Here is a 17,076-nt window from a genome sequence, read left to right on the forward strand (position 1 = left end):
TAATTCATTCACGTCCACTTTTTCATTCTCTTGTTATATCTTTGGTGGCTCCATGAAAACATTTGTCATATGAGTGTGTGTCCTATCTCTTTGCATCTTAATGCACTAATTCTTGGTGAAGATTGCATCTTAATGCTCCCCATATGCTTTTTGCTAGTGGTGGGCTAAATTGTTTTTTTACTTGTGCTTGCTTGCAATAGTTTCATGTTTTAATTGATTTTGGGGGAGTGATGATCATATTTTTGTGTACTTTGTATTCAAATACAAAAACTCTAAATAGTGCACAAATCATGGGGACCTTCTCTATTTTCTTTAGACCACTCCTTAGCCCAAATCATAATATCTTTTATCCATTTGGTTTGTTGGATCTTTTCATTGCTTGCTTCACTTTTGTTATGCCTTTGTGTCATATCATCCTGTAACAATCTTTGGATCCTCAATATAGTTTGTCTTCCTCCTACTATTCATCATTGAATATGCGTATTTTATTGCACTCATATTTTGAGAAGTACACACTTTTGGGAGGAACACCTATTATATTCGCGTTATAAGTTGTTCGCCAATTTTGACAATCTGGGGGACAAGTTTGGAGAGTTTAGAGGGCTTTTGGTTTCATACTTTTGTTTTATTCCGAAGCATGCATTTGAATCTCATACTCATGCATTATTGGTTGTTGCTTTGCATGGTTGTGCTTAAATTCCTTATGTAAACTCTCCTGAAATTTATTGTCATTAATTTACCAAAATGGGGAGATTGAAAGATCATGGTGCCCCATGTTTGATTTTGGTAATTGATGACAATCACTATGGACTATTGGTTTTCTTTTTTTTGCGGGAAAACTTCTTATCTATTTATCTTCAATCATGGCAGTACAACGAACACCAGAAATAATAAAAATTATATCGAGACCTATAGACCACCTAGCTATGAAAGCAACTACTGAAGCAAGCCGAAGGCGCCGCCGTCATCGCCTCTCCTTCACAGGAGTGGGGACAGTTAGGAAGTCGTCCCCATAGGACCAGTGCACGAGAACAACACCTACCGCCCATGAAGAATAACATAGATCGGGAAGATCCAAACCGAAGAGACACGAACGTAGGCGAACAACAATGAGATCCGAGCAAATCCACCGAAGATAGATTCGCCGGAGACACACCTCCACACCCCACGAATGATGCCAAGTGCATTTCCAGAATGGGGGCTAGGTGGGAAGACATTTATTCCATCTCCAGGGAGCGTCGTTGTATCTCCTTCCTGAGCAAGACATAAACCCTAACAAAACTGAAAGAAATGACTGAAAGTGGAGCCCTCCCGCTGGCCCTTGCCAGGATCCACTGCGCCTCCATGGCCCTAGAGCCACTGGAGATGAGGTGGACCTGCGGCGGCGCCTGCGAGAGGCAGGAACCCTAGCTTTTGTTTTGGAAGAGGAGGAGCGGTTGCGTGGGCTTGGTGATGTGGACTAATGGTTTTCTTGAGTTATATATGAACAATTACTTAGATATGCAGACATTTTTTAAAGTACAGTTTTTAAGTACATGAACATTACCCCGCGAAAAAAGTACATGAACATTTATTTCATTGTGAACAATTTTTTTTCTAAATTTCAAGTAGTATGATTTTTTATTATAAAAATACTTGAAAATTTTTATCTACCTCTTTTTATAAAATATAATTATGATGTTTCAAGTTATATGATGAACATAGTAATACACGTTGGACTTCAACATATGCACCATACAAGGTGAAGATTTTTTTAATTAAAATAATTTTTAGTACATGTTCACCATTTAATACTATTAGATGAATATTTATTTATTGAACATGAGCATTTGTCAATACATGATAAGCATTTCGATAAATACACAATAAAGAGTTTTCCATGCATGATGAACATTTTTAATACACAATCAACCTTTTAAATTATATTTTTTTGATAAATATATAGTTTTTTAATAGATGATGTTTCACAATATATGGTGAACATATTAACATATATTGGATACAAATGCACCATGAGTATTTTTAAATACATACTGAATTTTTTTAATTATACATTATTATTTTTTAAATTCGTGTTGACCAATTAATGTTACAGGATGAATATACACGAGGAGAATTTTATAATATACATTGAATATTTTTAAAATGCATTGTTAACTTTTATCAATTACTCCTTCCATTTCTAAATATAAGTTATTTAAGAGATTTCAATATGAACTACATCCGGAGCAAAATGAGTGAATCTACACTCTAAAATATGTATATATACATCCGCATTGAGATTTCACAAACACATTGTTTTTTTAATATATGATAATCATTTTTACAAATAATGTTATATATTTTGAAAATGAAGGAGAACTGTCTGAAAATTCGCGGATATTTTTTGGTCATACAAGAACATTGTCTTTAAAATACAAGAATATATCTCGTTGGTATGATTCTTTTTTGTTATACCAAAATAATTTTTCAAATAGACATGATATTTTTATATCCGCGAATAGTTTTTGAAATACATGGATATTTTACTTTTAAAACAGTTGATATTTGTTTAGTTTACCCAGAAAATATAAACGAAACAAAAATGTTAAAAAAAGAAGAAGATTAGGCGCTGCTGGGCCTAGCGCAGTGGGCTAATGGCTTCCATCGGAACTCCTATCCCGTCAGCACTCACCCGCGATGAGGCCGCCGCCGCCATCGGCTGCGGCCCGGCACGGCTCTCTCGCGCCCGGCGTCGCCGTGCTCTGCTGCGAGGTCGCCTCACCCGATGCTCTCGCCAGTCGCCACGCCGGCAAGAGCGAGGCCCACGTCGCCGCCGACCTCAGGAGGCTCCTAACTGGGTCCTCTAATCTTGCTGCCGGATCCGGAGAGATTGTTCATCGCGCGGCGGCGGGAGGCGAATGTGCTGGCCGAGCTCAACGCTCCCGTCAGGCTGCGAAAGTGGGAGAAAGGAGGGAGGAGGAGGCTTTGATGCCGCTGTCCGGCAACACCCATGGAGAATGCTGCTGGGTCTGCTCTTCCCTTGAATGCTACTGGGTCTGCTTCAGAGCTCTAGGAAAGGCAAATGCGATTGACAGGATAAGTTTTGATTTAAGCCTTGCATTTTTTTATTACACTGGTGTGATAATGTGATATATGAAGCTGTATTCAAGGGTGCCACACAGGTTGGGATTTCTTATTCACATATCTCCCGAGTCAGCGTTTCTATTGTACATTGTAATTGATGTAATGCACATTGATTTATGCCCGAAATCTGTCATTTCATTTATCATCTGAAACCATACCCCAAATCATCTTTTTCCAACACAGGGAAGGGACACTTCCATTTGATCCATGTTGTGCTAACTCATTTGCTTCGCTGCAGGTCGGGTTCATTGCGGCTCGTAGCCGTTACGACAGCCTTGTGGGTAGCATCGTTCCTGGCAAGAAAGTCCCTGCTGTTGGTGTCAGCCTTGGAATCCAAGGAGTCTTCATGATCATGCAGGAGGAAAAGAAGAATCAGGTATTTTTTTTCTCAATGCCCCTGTCATTATTGAGTTGCAGTAGCACATCCAAAATGAACTGGGCTTCTTGAATCACAGGTGGTACGTGCAACCGAATGATCAATGTGTATGCAGAACAATAGACTGCTGATGCGCTGTATATGTTTCAGTTCCAGCAGATCATGTCGACACGCTATGCACGCGGTGGCAGCAACTATGTTATGTTTCTTGGCAGCAGATCATATTGACACTTTGCATCATTCTTTCGCTCGGTCGGCCGAGACAAGGTACCCTGTTCTCCCCCCCTTCCCCTGGTTTGTTCTTCAGTTCAACAACCATTTCCGCTGAGCTGTCTGAAACCTTACATTTTGGATGTATACACGGCCAAAAAATAAAAAACTTTCACTGGTAATATCAAACTTATATGTGTTTGAAACTTTCTATGATATAAAATATAATGATTTTTGTTGTCAATATCCAAAGTTGTATGCTGGACTAAAAATTGGCTTTTTATAAACACAAAACATGCCTTGTTGGCTACAGTATGGTCTCATACAAGAAATCTTCAAGCATTACAACGCAAGTTAAAAAAGATCAATAATGGAAGTAAGATTACAATAGAAGTACAAATTACAGGAATGAGTAACGGATTTAGCAGTACCACATACGCACACATTACAAGAATCAATAATGGATTATGTCTGTTTATTTAGCCCTCAAGAAGGCGACGCGGATTTGAAGGAACAGCCTCCACTTAATTATACAATACGTACCAGATGATTTGTTGGTCAACCAAAAGACAATGTGACATCTTCCAACCTTCTTCACTCGGTGATTATCTTTGGCCACTTATCCGCGTACTTTTTGTCCAAATACTTAGGGGTGTCCTTCAAATCTTCTACCAAGAACTTTGTTATTTCATCTGCTTGATTACCAACACTGAGATGCACCTCTTGGAGGCTTTTAAGAGTCTCGATGCCGTAAATCCCTTCAAAGGCTTCGAATCGCATATCAATCCTCTCCAGTGCTGGCATTACCTCTTTTCCTGTAACTGCAAAGCTCAGCCGTGGCACCAGAGTTGCAAAGAAGCGAAGCAGCTTTAGACTCTTGAATCCTCCAGGTGGAACAATGATCTCCCTATCAGTAAGCTGTTTATTTTCCTCAAGGATGTCCACTATGTCCCTATCATCCTTGGCTACGCTGAGCGTAAAGGTGAGAGTAAACAATTTTGGTAGGTCCTGAATGAGCTGAAATGTACGAGTCTGAAGAACTGTCACAGAAAGGGTCAGCTTGTAGAGGTTCTCGAGATTTTCGATCCACTTTGGGGGTTTTTCCATCTTGCCAGACAGCTCCAGGCCAATGATGTATCTTGGAGGAGCAGACATGGTGTCCAAGGAGTTAATAAAATCAGAGTTCTCATCATTGATTACAAGAGTCTGCAGACCACAGCTGCAGAGGTACTCGATGGCGGAGCGTAACTGTGTGAAGGTCTGACAACCCTCCCGTTTATTGAGCTTGTAGATGGCAAGCTTCCTTAGCCCTGTCAGCTGATGAAGGCTTGCTACAGCTGATGAGTCCTCGTCGATCTCAATCCCTGACAGTATACGGAGTGCTTTCATCGGCTCCTTATTTTTCTCATCGGGCAACTTCAATGCCTTCCGTGGGTTTTTACTCCCTCCAAGCATGCTACGGAGCCGTTTGAGGTGGCCAAAAGCTTTGGGCAGCACCTGAACATTGGTCTCCCTTATGTCAAGAGTTTCCAAATACTGGAGCTTCTCAATCTTTGACGGAATCTCAGAAACCTCTGTTCGACGGAGGCTCAAATATTTCAGCACAAGCATTTTGCATATGCCATTTAGATGTTTATCTGTCAAACCCTTCCAACCCTCGAGGTCTAGCACTTGTATTATTCCATTATTGAACGAATGGAAAGGGAGCCGTCGGGCCTGGCTTCCAAACACTGTCAGTGACCGCACTTGAGACAAGTTCATGCCTTTTGTTGTATTCTCTTGCTTGGAACCACTGCTTTGCATGGAAAGTCGACGGACTTTGTTGCTAGGAGTTGGCAACAGCCAATGGCCACCAACAACAGTAATAAAATTCTCTTCGCTCGACTTGGACACGATATATTCGAGAATCATGTCATGAACTTTAAAGTATTTGACCTTCCCATTGCTGCTGTGATCCACTGGACGTATTATCTTCCTGCTCACGAGCTGATTGAAGTATGTTTCTGCGACTTCCTCTGCACTCAGCCCATGCTTCTCAGTAACGAAACATTCAGATATCCATCGCCGGGTCAGACGCTTCCTACTAATTTTCGAGCCCTTGGGGAAAATGCTCAAGTACAGTGAGCAGGTCTTGAGATCCGCTGGCAAATCATTGTAGCAATAATCAAGTATCCTTGTGACCCCATCCAAAGTAAGGGGAGCCACCTGCTCGGGAAATAATGACCTGCAAATGTTACTCCAATGAGCATTACTTTTTTTTGGGTTGCAGGCCACAAGGCCAGCCATGGTGACTATGGCCAAAGGAAGCCCCCCACAATATTTCCATATATCCATATGGACCTCTTCTTTCTCCCTTCCTTTGCAGCTTTGTTGATCCGAAACACTAGCTGAATGCAGGTGATTTATTCCATCCCGCTCAGAGGACTCAGTATCAACAGATTGAGATCTTGTATCCTTTCTTTCGTTTTCTTTGCTGCTTTGCGCAACAGAAATATGATCATTAAACAGTTCTTTGGCATCGGCAACAACTTCCCCTTCGGAGGACCCAGGACCAACAGCTTGTGATCTTGTGTCCTTTCTTTCACTTTCTTCGCTGCTTTGAGATTCAGAAACACCCTGACAAAATAGACTTTTGGATTCGGCATCACTTAGACGATTGACTGCATGCAGATAATCAGTTCCATCTCTTCCTGAGCACGCCGCACCAACAGCTTGAAATCTTGTAGTTACTATTACTCTGTTATCTGTTGCACTATCATGTGGCAACCAGTTTCTAATGGCCCCCCATGTTTCTACAGACCATATATCATCAATCAAAAGGAGATACCTGCCAAGAAAACGGAAATGAAATACAAGTGAGAAGAAACGTGCTAGCTTATTTAAGTTCATACAGGTGCGACAAATACAAGATCTGTGTCACATATTCCTTTAAAAAAAACTAAGATGATATTTTACCTAGAAATGTTAATCTGAAATTTACCTCTAGTGTAACAGTGTAGACATCCATGTATTAAATTCTAAAGATAGACATTCCTGATGCATGGTCTTTTTGGTGAGGTCAATTTATTACATAAGAGAACTAGGGAGATGAGAGTTGGCGGTGGGCGATTACATTGTGGCTCAGGCTTTAGGTTGTTCGCCCTTTATGCCAGGCTTTTGCTTAACTGCTCTTATTGTAATTAATTGCGCGTTTCTGTGCCCTTAATGAGAAAGTTCAGGTGGGCTTAGGCCACCCATACTGGATCTTGTCAAAAACAAAATTCCTCTCAACAGTCCAAGAGTAACCCTATATGTATTCAAATTCAACAGACTCAACAACTGGCACTAAATTTGATATTGGTTACAACTTGAAGTTCAGTTATGAAAGTTGCACAACTATTAATCTTTTGTGTACAGTTAGCAAGATTCCAGTAGTTACATAACTTTGTATCTATTATTTCTAAAAAAAAAAATCCATTTTCCAGTCACCATTGTACATACTTATGAATCAAATTGCCATTCTAAACAGTATGACTTTATCACGGCTTTACTACAATCCTTGGTGCTACTTTTTTTCTTTTATATTTCTAATCAGATTTACGTTTTGTAGAGTTCATTCAATTTTTGGAAAGTTAGGAAAAGCAATTTACAACTACAATGGTTACTAATTTAGGAAAAAGCAAAACAATGGTTTGGAGGTACCTCCTTCCAAGCAGGCGGTTTCTGAGTTCTCCAATAAGTTGGTCACGGTTCATTGTTTGTATCTTACTTTGTGTGCTGCCATCGTCGCTTTGTTGCCTGTGACTAAATAGCAGTGGCACAACTCGCCTCACCGAGCTTTTAATGTCTGCCACTAGGTTTTTCTTCTCCGACCTTCCTGTGTTGCTGCCCTCCTGCACCTCCTCTTTTGGCTTGATTTGACTGTCTGTTGGCTTGATTTGCCCAAGAATATCCCTGAGGACTTCATCTTCGTCGAAGTTCTGAGACACTGTGACTGACGCCCGACAGACAAACTCATTCCTTGAATGTCGGTACAGTGCTGTGGCAATGGTGGTCTTTCCCACGCCGCCGAATCCGACCAAGGACGCAACAGCTGGAGAGCCTTTATCATGTCTGGCTTTGGTTAGCCAATCCCGAAGTTTATCCATATCTGCTTCTGCTCCGACGGGATTCTCCGTGCGGATGAGCTGACGGCTCTCCACCATATGCTCAGCAATGCCATATGTAACATCATGGAGGGCTCCCACTCTAGAGATTGCGCTTGGGTTGTCCACTCCATATCTGCTGCGCCGCTCAGCAATATGTTGTGCCCGGAGCTTGAGCTCAGCAATCTTGGAAGCAATGTCGCGGCGAGGCCAGTATGTCCACATCTCGTAGATTATTGTCATGATGAAGGAGCATCTTGCATCGCTGAGGGAGTCATTAGGGAGGCGATGAGCAAAGTCATCGACGCAGTCTTCCATGTCGTATGCCATGTCACGGATCTGCTTCATCCAGCTCTTGAGCCGGCGATCGTGGTCGTCCAGGGCAGAGCTGAGGTCGGCAAGAAAGGCCTGCATGGTGGCGAGCTCATCGTTGATGTACTGGATGTCTCCGCGGACGCCACGGATCAGAGTGTACTCTTGGGCAAGGAGGCCGCCCAACTTGCCTAGGAGAGACCTCATGGTGGCTTCCGAAGCACCAACTACAAACTCCATCTTCTCTTTCCGTGTGCTCTTCACTAGTACAATCTGTCCCTCTTGTTGTTGCAGGTGAAGACAGTTCACTTCCACGGCATGCTCAGCTCAGGAAGTTGCTGATCTATGAAAGGAACAGAAAAAAAAAAGGATAAGGTCAGCATGCAGGAATCGTGGCTAGAAAAATAATTAAATACAAAAAGGCTCCACATGTATAATCAGATCGTGGAACCATTCTTGTGAATATCAATTTGTCCCCAATCAAGGAACCTATACAAACAAACGCTATACACATCACTGCTAGATACTACACCCATTTTTTGTATGCATATAGCACGGCTTACATAATTGGCTAACCACAATATTATTATTTTTTGAAAGGTCACAGGTCAAACTGCCCACCTGAACATTTAGTTTACCAAAACAGCAAAGCAGAAGCTTACATGTTTCGCGACACCACAGCCAGGAGGTTGTCGAGCACCGAAGGTACAGCGGGCAAAGCATGCCAAAACAACAGCAGCTAGATGGAAGACGAAAATATCAGGGCCTAGCGCAACACCACCTCCAAAGCACGATGTTAGCGGCAATGTTGAGCCACCAGCTGGAGGTGATCACGTAAAATACCTGAACACTATTAAGGTATCCCCGTAAGTGAAAAGAAAACCAACAATACCTAAAGTTTCTCATCCCTTGTCTATGCTTGCATATAATGCTGAGGAAACTGTGGACGTTATGTCAGGGGCATTTTCCAATTTGTATTTCTATTTTGATATGTCACAGTGCTAATTAATTGTGTAAAAAACATGCTCAACAATGTTGGTAGGTTGGCAACATCAACTTCCATGGCAAGGGAGCAAAATGCTACCAGACAACAGAAAACAGGAAGAAGAGGAAGGAGCAGAAATGGAGGCAGAGGAGGCACCTGCAAACATGCTCAACAATGATGGTTCTCCTCAGCTCAGGAAGTTGTTCATCTATGAAAAAAAAACATAAGGGTCACAATGAATAGTGGCTAGAAACATATTAAATCCAAAAAGCATCTACACGTATAATCAGATCATGCAACAATTCTTGTGAATATCAATTTCTCCCCAATCAAGGAACCTATACAAATAGAAGTTTTACTTATAGTCCACCCAATATCATGGCTTACAGAGTGAACACTGGTATGTTAGCCCCCAAAATACAATGCAAACTAGCAATACCTCAAGTTTCTCAGCCCTTGTCTATGCTTGCATATAACGTTGAGGAAACTGCGGTGTGGACATTATGTACTTCAAGAATTTACTTCATGGCATTTTCCAATTTGTATTTCTATTTTGATATGTCACAGTGCAAATTAATTGTGTAAAAACATGGTCAACAATGTTAGTAGGTTGCAACATCATCTGCAATCGCAAGGGAATAAACAGCTACTACCAGACAAGAGAAAACGGGAAGAAGTGGAAGGAGTGGAGATGGAGGCACCTGCCAACTAGACAATAAGTCGGCCTGAGCAGTCACCGGGCAGGGGCCACCGTCAAAGGCATCAGCTGCACAGGCAGGCGGAAGCAGGTGCGGTGTACTCCTCGCAAACTCTTGATCTTCTCCAAGAAAGTTGAGATCAAACATATACAGGGTTCATTTACATTGTCACCACCTCAGGAATTGTGGATCTATAAAAGAAAAAGGGGAAATATGGTAAAGGCAGTCAACAATTATGGTGAGAAAATAATTTAGATCAAGTCTAGACACATACTCCCTCTTTAAAGAAACATAAGAGCGTTTGATCACTACTTTAGTGATCTATAAACGCTCTTATATTTCTTTATGGAGGGAGTATTAGTCAGGACAAGAAACAATTCTTGTGTTCCCCAACCAAATACCCTATGAATATATGGCAATCGGTACTCTGCTTGTGGTGAAAGTGTACTCAATATTCACTGATAGATGCTAGATCTTCTAGTACATCCTGCATTACGACTGGAAGATCTGGTCGGCTAACCACAAGATGGACAGCATTTCGTCACCCCCCAAATTGAAACCAGAATCAACTGGTCCTCAAAAAAGAAAAAGAAAAACAGAATCAACAAAATTCAGGACTAGCATCTTTTGTCCATGCCACTGCTTGTACAGCTATGAAATTAATGTTAAGGAAATTCTAGATATTGGATAGTTCCACAATTCCAATTTTGTTGGCAAGCAAACAAGAGGCTATGTATGCCCCGGATTACTTTTGATCTATCTTCCCTCCACACACACAGGGGGGAGGGGAGTAAAGATGGGCACCTGCGACTGTCAGCGGCCGCCGTCGAAGCCGTCGGCGGTGGAGGGCTATGGACGGCACGGCGTGGTGTCTCCCTCTCTCTCCCGGGCAGGCGGATGGAAGGAAGGACTGGTGGCAACTGAGATCGGCTTAGCGTCTGCATTGGATTGGTAATTAGATATGCCGGGTACAGCAATAATGCCACACCTATGGACCCATCAGCTCGTGTCGACCATCGGACGATTGCCTCCAGTTTAGTTTTAATGTTTCAATGTTCGTATGTTTAAAGTTTGCCATGTTCGGATGTTAGTGAGTTTGAGTCGAAGTTTCTAGTTGAAAAAAAAAATGAAGTTTCAATGCTTCAATGCCCTATTTTCGGAAACTGTTGGAGGCATGACTTTTTAATCCCCCAAACATGTACTTTTTCGTATCCTAAAATTTGCAGCAGCTGCTTTTTATTCCCTAAAATAAAGCAGCCGTTGAAGATGCTCTTACGGCATCTCCATCGCCGACTCTCAAACCGTCCGCAACTATTCAGACCGCGGGGTCCGAATGTGTTTTGCCATCCAACGCGAATCAGTATCGGTCCGCCTACCGGCCCAGATGTGTTTTTTTTCCGCAAACCAGAAACAAACTTGGGACTTTACGGATCGCTGCCACGCCCGCGTCTAACAGCCATGGCCCATGCAAAAATACCTCCCTCGCGCGTGCCCATCCCCGCCCTGAATGGTTAGCGCCGCTCAGAGCATCGGTGCCGCATTCACGTTGGTTCAGAGTGATGTGACCCCTCACTGGCGTGCCGCCCACGCCGCTTCTTGGTGCACGCGACCGCTCCGCTTCAAAAAATATCCCCTTGTTCCGCCTCCCTGCATTAAACATGCGTAGTTGCCGAGGAACCTACTACGACGCCACCCGTCTGCCGCCCACCATGAACCACCCCGCCCCTTGCCCTACCATCAACCCGCTATTTAAACTCTAGCCCTAGCCATAGCCGCATCCATCTTCCTCCGCTCCCTTTCTCCTCTCCGCACCCTGCCTGCCATGGCCTCCTTGAGCTCAAAGCCATATGGGACAACCTCTCATCTGAGCAGAAGACGGAGATCACCGCCATTGCTGCTGGATGCACCAATGGAAGAGGCGGCCGATGATGAGCCGCACCCCCATCCTCTCCGGCCAATGCCGACATCACCATGGGTGAGGCCTGCGCTCACTACACAGAGATGGTATTGGAAGAGCGGCGGGCCGCGTTTTGGTACGCGTAGGCCGACCAGGAGTACAACCTCTGCCTCCTCGACAAGCACTGGCGCACAGAGGAGGAACTCACCGTCGGCCCGGCCATCGCGCTGGACATGGACGTGGGTGAGGGCGAGCAGAAGGCATTGCTCGAATCCTTCCGCGTCGCCTGCGAAATCTGCCACGACCACTGGCAGTACCGTGTCTGGCAGGCGGAGTTAGAAGCCGCCTTCAAGGAGATCGACAGGGCGGTGGGTGAAGTCTACGTCAAGAGTGAGGACGAGGACGACGTCGCCAGCTCCCCTGCGCCCGTCGGCACGAAGATGGTGCCAACACGTCCGCGGGCGCCATCGGCAGCAAGGAAGAGTGGAGCATGGAAGGTCGATGGCGCTTGGGTGCCGGGAAGGCCAACACTCCTCCTCTCCTAATGAAGCCAAGCTTGGCGGGCTTATCATCGTCGACCAATTAGCCGCAAGCAAGCTGTGAAGGCAGAGCTTCATTTTTCGAGGCTCATGGCCGTTCGGACATGAGGAACGGGTGCCAACGGACATTTTAGACTAAGTATAGAGTCCGGTCTAATTTAAATATATCGAAGACCATCCGGTTTTATGTAAAAAAATTCAAATATGAATGAATATCATCCGGTTGTTTAAACATGCATTAATTTTGTTCAATTTCATTATATTCGACTGAAATGCAACGGGACATATGCAGGTAACTTTGGATGGTCAGTTTCCGCGTCTATGTCCACATACTGATGCTTCTGTGGATGGAAGCAGTGTTGAGATGCCCTTAATAGTACACCACATACGTTGGACATCACATCACATATACACTTGGTCCACCAAAAGCTGTGCGACCATGTGACGAGAGACTGTTCATGCTTGCTATACAGTGGGCTGGATGTCATGATAATTAATGATGATATGATAGAATTATTAGGATGGAGGGTTCAATCGTACATGTGGCACAGGAGTAGGAATAGGTCTCAATCAAATAAATGTGCCACCACTGATAAAAGGACGCAACGTTCACACCAGGACATGGACTTACCTTTTTGTGTGTGCACAGCAGTCCAGAGAAACGGACCGCATTCATACTACTACCTCCATCTAGGTGAATAAATCATTCGCGTAGTTTTAGGTCATCGATTTGAGCAATTAAATATGTGTTATATGTTATGAAAAGTACATCCCTAGATTTCTACAAGGATGTAGTTTCTAAATATATATTTTTGTCACATATAATACATATTTAGATAGTTAAATCGTCAATCTAGAACTACGCGAATGACTTATTCACCGAGACGGAGGTAGTACCTGCTTGAGAGCCGAGCGGCCCTCGCGTCGCCCACGCAGGGCGACTCGAGGGGAACCCCAGCCGCCGCCGGCCCTCCTCCCGGCCACCCGCGCGTCGCCGTCGCCGGAGGGCCGGCCGGCGAAGCCGCGCCGGACCCAGGGATGGCGGCGGCGAGGCCGTTCTCCCCCCTCCCGCTTTGCCCCACGCCCTTTTCCTCCACCGCTCCTCCAGATCCATCCCTGTCAGCTCCGGCGGCTTCCCCCGGCGGCGGGAGCGCCCTCCCCAGGCGGTGTTTTCCTCGCCAGCTGCTGGTGCGATGGGTCTCCCTCCGGATGCGGCTCCCCCCTGTTGCGTTGGTTCGGTCTGCCCCATTTGGATCTGGGCCACGGCCGGTGGTGCGGCTCTCCGGCCAGCTTGCCGTGGCGGCCGGGCGCACCCTCCTTGCTGCGTCCACCCTCTACCCCGACCCCCACCACTCGTCCCTCTACCGTTGCCGGTCTCTGGTGGTCGCGCTTCAGCACCAGATCTGGCGTGTTCGGATGGCCTCGTCAACCGGCTCTCCGTGCTCTCTCGTTGCGGCCTCACGCTGCCCGCGGTGCACCTCGGCCTCGGCTCTGCGTGCTGCAGCCCGGTGTGTTGCTGCTTCTTTGGCCCTCTGTTGCTTGCTTCACAGCTCATGGCTGCCTAGCGCTACGGTGGTGGTTGGCCGACTTGCTCCGGTTGCGAGGTGGAGGAGGCGCTGCCGGGTGAAAACTTCATCGTCGATGACGGCTACAGCCGCCATTTTCCCTTCTTGAAGGCGTCGAGATTGGCATTGTTCCCCAACCCCCCAAGCTTCTCAGATCCCGGGAGAAATCTCGGACTCGGGGTTCTCCGTGTCAGATGGTGTCGACGTCTCTACGTCGTTTCCTCCTTGGGGGCATCTTCTTGGATTTCTTCTGCTTCGGGTGGACTCACCTCTTGTTGCTTCATCTCCACCCCGGCTCTGATCCTGGCTGGCCATTGTTCTTGGCGACTCGAGTGGAGCTTGCTTGGACATCCCGGGGGGCCTCGACGACACGCTGCCCTTCGACCTCGGCGGCAGTACACCGGTGTTGCGCCCTTCGGTCTCGGTGGCGCGTTGCCTTCTCGGCTTCGCCGGCGGCGCCGCTCGAACTCGGCTATCCGACGCTCTTCGTTCGCGCCAGTGATGCTTCTCGGTATGCTTCTTCTTCGGTGTCTCCTTTCCATCAGGGTTGTGCTTCATGGTGGCCCGGACGACGTTCGCGGGGACATCCTGGGGTGGCCTTGGCAGCACACTGCCCTTCGACCTCGGCGGCGGTACACCGGTGCCACGCCCTTCGGTCTCGGTGGTGCGTTGTCTTTTGGCTTCGCCGGCGCACACCGGTGTTGCCGCATGAACTCGGCTATCCCACGCCCTTTGTTCATGCCAGTGATGTAACATTGTGAGTTGTGGTCTGGTGCCCGCATGTTTCTCCCTAGGCCTTGTTGTGGTTCATTGTCAGAGGTGGAACAAGCTGCTCAACGGAGCTCGCTACTCGAGATGTCGGTCTCCAGGGGTTTCGGTTTGGTACTGGCCAGCCTTCCCCTCCATTTTGTTTCTTTCTTCTAGTTTTGGGCTTTCTCTTGCCTTCCCTGTAATTTTCTTTTGCGCCTTTGGGCGCTTACTTGTATCTGTATTGACTGCCAAGTCACCTTCGAGTTGGAATATAACAAGCGGTGGGGTTTTCGGCCCCCCTGTCAATCTCGAAAAAAAAAGTCCAGAGAAACATGATGACGGTCATTACAGTTTCACTTTCACGTAATTTTTGTGTGTCTATATATTTTCTATCACCTAGGGGTAGTTACCCCATATTAGTTTTGTATGTTGTATGTGGTATGAGAGTACTATATATATGACCACTTCACAAAATTTATCCGCCCAGTAACCCTCAAAACGTATTATATATGCTATAAATCGTCCATCGAGAAACTTAATCTACCCATTGAAACTGTTCGTTTTTAGATAGTAAAAGGAGGACAGGGGCACCAGGTGACTCCGATTGCGATTTGAATCGGGCCTGCGTGGTGGTCCCTCGTGCTACGGCCGGCGATAGCCTCGGCCTCTGCGGTGACTGGGGCTAGTTTCCCGGTCGTCTACTCTGTCCATGTGGAGGCCCGCGCGGGTGCCCTTCGCATGGGGGGATGTCGACGACGAAGAGGAGGGACGTGGCCGAGTGGAGGTCGAGGTCTCCCTCGCCCCGCCATGCTTTGGGGACTTCCTAGCAGCGGCAAGGCCTATGCATGGTCGGTTGGCGTCGAGCCGTCTGTCTTTGGTGGCCGCTCGATGCCGTGTCCCGGCGAGCTCGCACCCGGGGGTCGCCCATCGGCTGGCGGGGTCCCAGGCGGGGGGCACCTTGCTAGATGGCACATCAACGGTCACCCGACGGAGAGAGTGAGATCCCATGGACCGGGGCAGATAGGGCCGAGCTCCTGCATGGGCCGAATATGGCCATCTCAGTGGCCTGGGCGAGACTGGCCCATGGTAGGGCTCCGCGCTGGGTCGCGCCTGTTGTTGGGCCGTGAGGCCGGCTGGACCCGTTTGGACTGCTTGCTTGGGAGAATCGTGAGTGGAGCCTCTTACCGGTCTGACCCAGATCTTTGGATCTGGATCTGATGCAGAGCATCCTCGCTAGCGGGCGGTTGCCCTGTCTCTAGGGCTGAGGTTCATGACCTCGGCAAGGTTGCTCGCTCCATCCACATTGCCCAGCCGCTGTTGCCCCTTCTTCACTGGTACGCAACAACGCTCATGGCGAGAGAGTCCGGCGACGGCGCCCCCCCTTACCCGAAGTGCACCCTGGGCGCGGTGTCCTCCACGCGCGACCGCGCTCCCATTCTCCCCGTCACCTGGAATCAAGTCGGGCTCCCCCCGTCTTAACCCCCCCCCCCCCCCCCCCCCCTTTCGGCTGGATGCCCGTGACTACACAACGGCCTTGGCGCGGCCAACCACCCCTCTCCGGGCTCATTCACAGCCCATTCCCCTCCCCCTCCTTCCCGGGCGATCGAGCATGACTACTGCCTACCACTCCCTGGCTTGGCCGGCGATCGGTGTAGGATGGAGAAGGAGCACCTCCGCATCAAGGACCAGGACCGGGAAGAAGCCCTTCACCGGGAGCTAGAGGCGAGGCCGCCCCATGATCATCCGTCAGAGCTGCACTGACCGAGGGCGGGATGGCTCGGGCGAGCATGGGGATCATAGGACACGTGCCCCTGCCCGAGATGGTTCATGGCGGCGTCCGTCTACTGATGCACGAGATGCCAGGGGGTCGCTGGCGGAGCGTAACTAGCGTAGCGATCCACAGTTGTCTCGTTACTTGCCCCTAAGGCGGATTCCCAAGGCACTGTGTCTCCCAAAGTACGCTAGGAAGAAGAAGTCCAAAAAGAATTGAGTTGGTGGGGGGGGGGGGACTCCTCTGGTGCCGTGGACAATCTGGAGGTTCTGGTTGGTCTTGTAGCTGGTGAGGTCACGGATGGTGGCTTGTCTGTTCCTCTGGCAGCTCGGTTGGAGGTGCGGCCGAGGTCACGTGAAGCCCAGTTGTGCATCAACTATGGCATTACGGAACATTTTTGCTGTGAGTCCCGGCGCCGCCTCGGTGCCTGCTCACTTTGGAGTACCTGGGGCACATAGTCGATGGGGGCTTCTACTATGTCAGCAAGCCCCTATCGGCGCCTATCACCAGTCCACACCTTGCCACCATCATGGTGGTGCCAGACCAGGATCCTGCCCCATTAGTTGAGATCACCGCCAAGGAGCTCCGTCATTTTATTGGTAGTATTCGAGGTGTGACCTTCACTTGGGAGGTCCGAGAGACCTCCCCATCAATCTTCTCAGTGTCGTTCCCCTCCGTGGAGTTGCTTTGATTGTGCACCCGCTTTGAAGAGATCCCGATTTG

General features: G+C 47.4%; 1 protein-coding gene across 2 annotated transcripts; it reads right to left on the reverse strand.

Moving 5' to 3' along the window:
• Window positions 1–3,975: 3,975 nt before the first annotated feature.
• Window positions 3,976–10,784, reverse strand: LOC123088629 (disease resistance protein Pik-2). Of its 2 annotated transcripts, XM_044510839.1 has the most exons (6): window positions 10,636–10,784; window positions 9,835–10,022; window positions 9,290–9,341; window positions 8,811–8,998; window positions 7,394–8,491; window positions 3,976–6,539 (listed from the first exon to the last, which is right to left on the reverse strand). In XM_044510839.1, exons 5-6 carry the CDS (start codon window positions 8,386–8,388, stop codon window positions 4,307–4,309), a joined length of 3,228 nt encoding a protein of 1,075 aa, XP_044366774.1. In that variant the 5' UTR covers window positions 8,389–8,491; window positions 8,811–8,998; window positions 9,290–9,341; window positions 9,835–10,022; window positions 10,636–10,784; the 3' UTR covers window positions 3,976–4,306. The 2 variants fall into 2 exon arrangements, with proteins under 2 accessions (XP_044366774.1, XP_044366773.1); XM_044510838.1 differs by lacking the exon at window positions 8,811–8,998.
• Between the last annotated feature and the right edge of the window lie 6,292 nt (window positions 10,785–17,076).

Source organism: Triticum aestivum, chromosome 4A (genome assembly GCF_018294505.1).
Source record: "Triticum aestivum cultivar Chinese Spring chromosome 4A, IWGSC CS RefSeq v2.1, whole genome shotgun sequence".
Classification (NCBI taxonomy): domain Eukaryota; kingdom Viridiplantae; phylum Streptophyta; class Magnoliopsida; order Poales; family Poaceae; genus Triticum; species Triticum aestivum.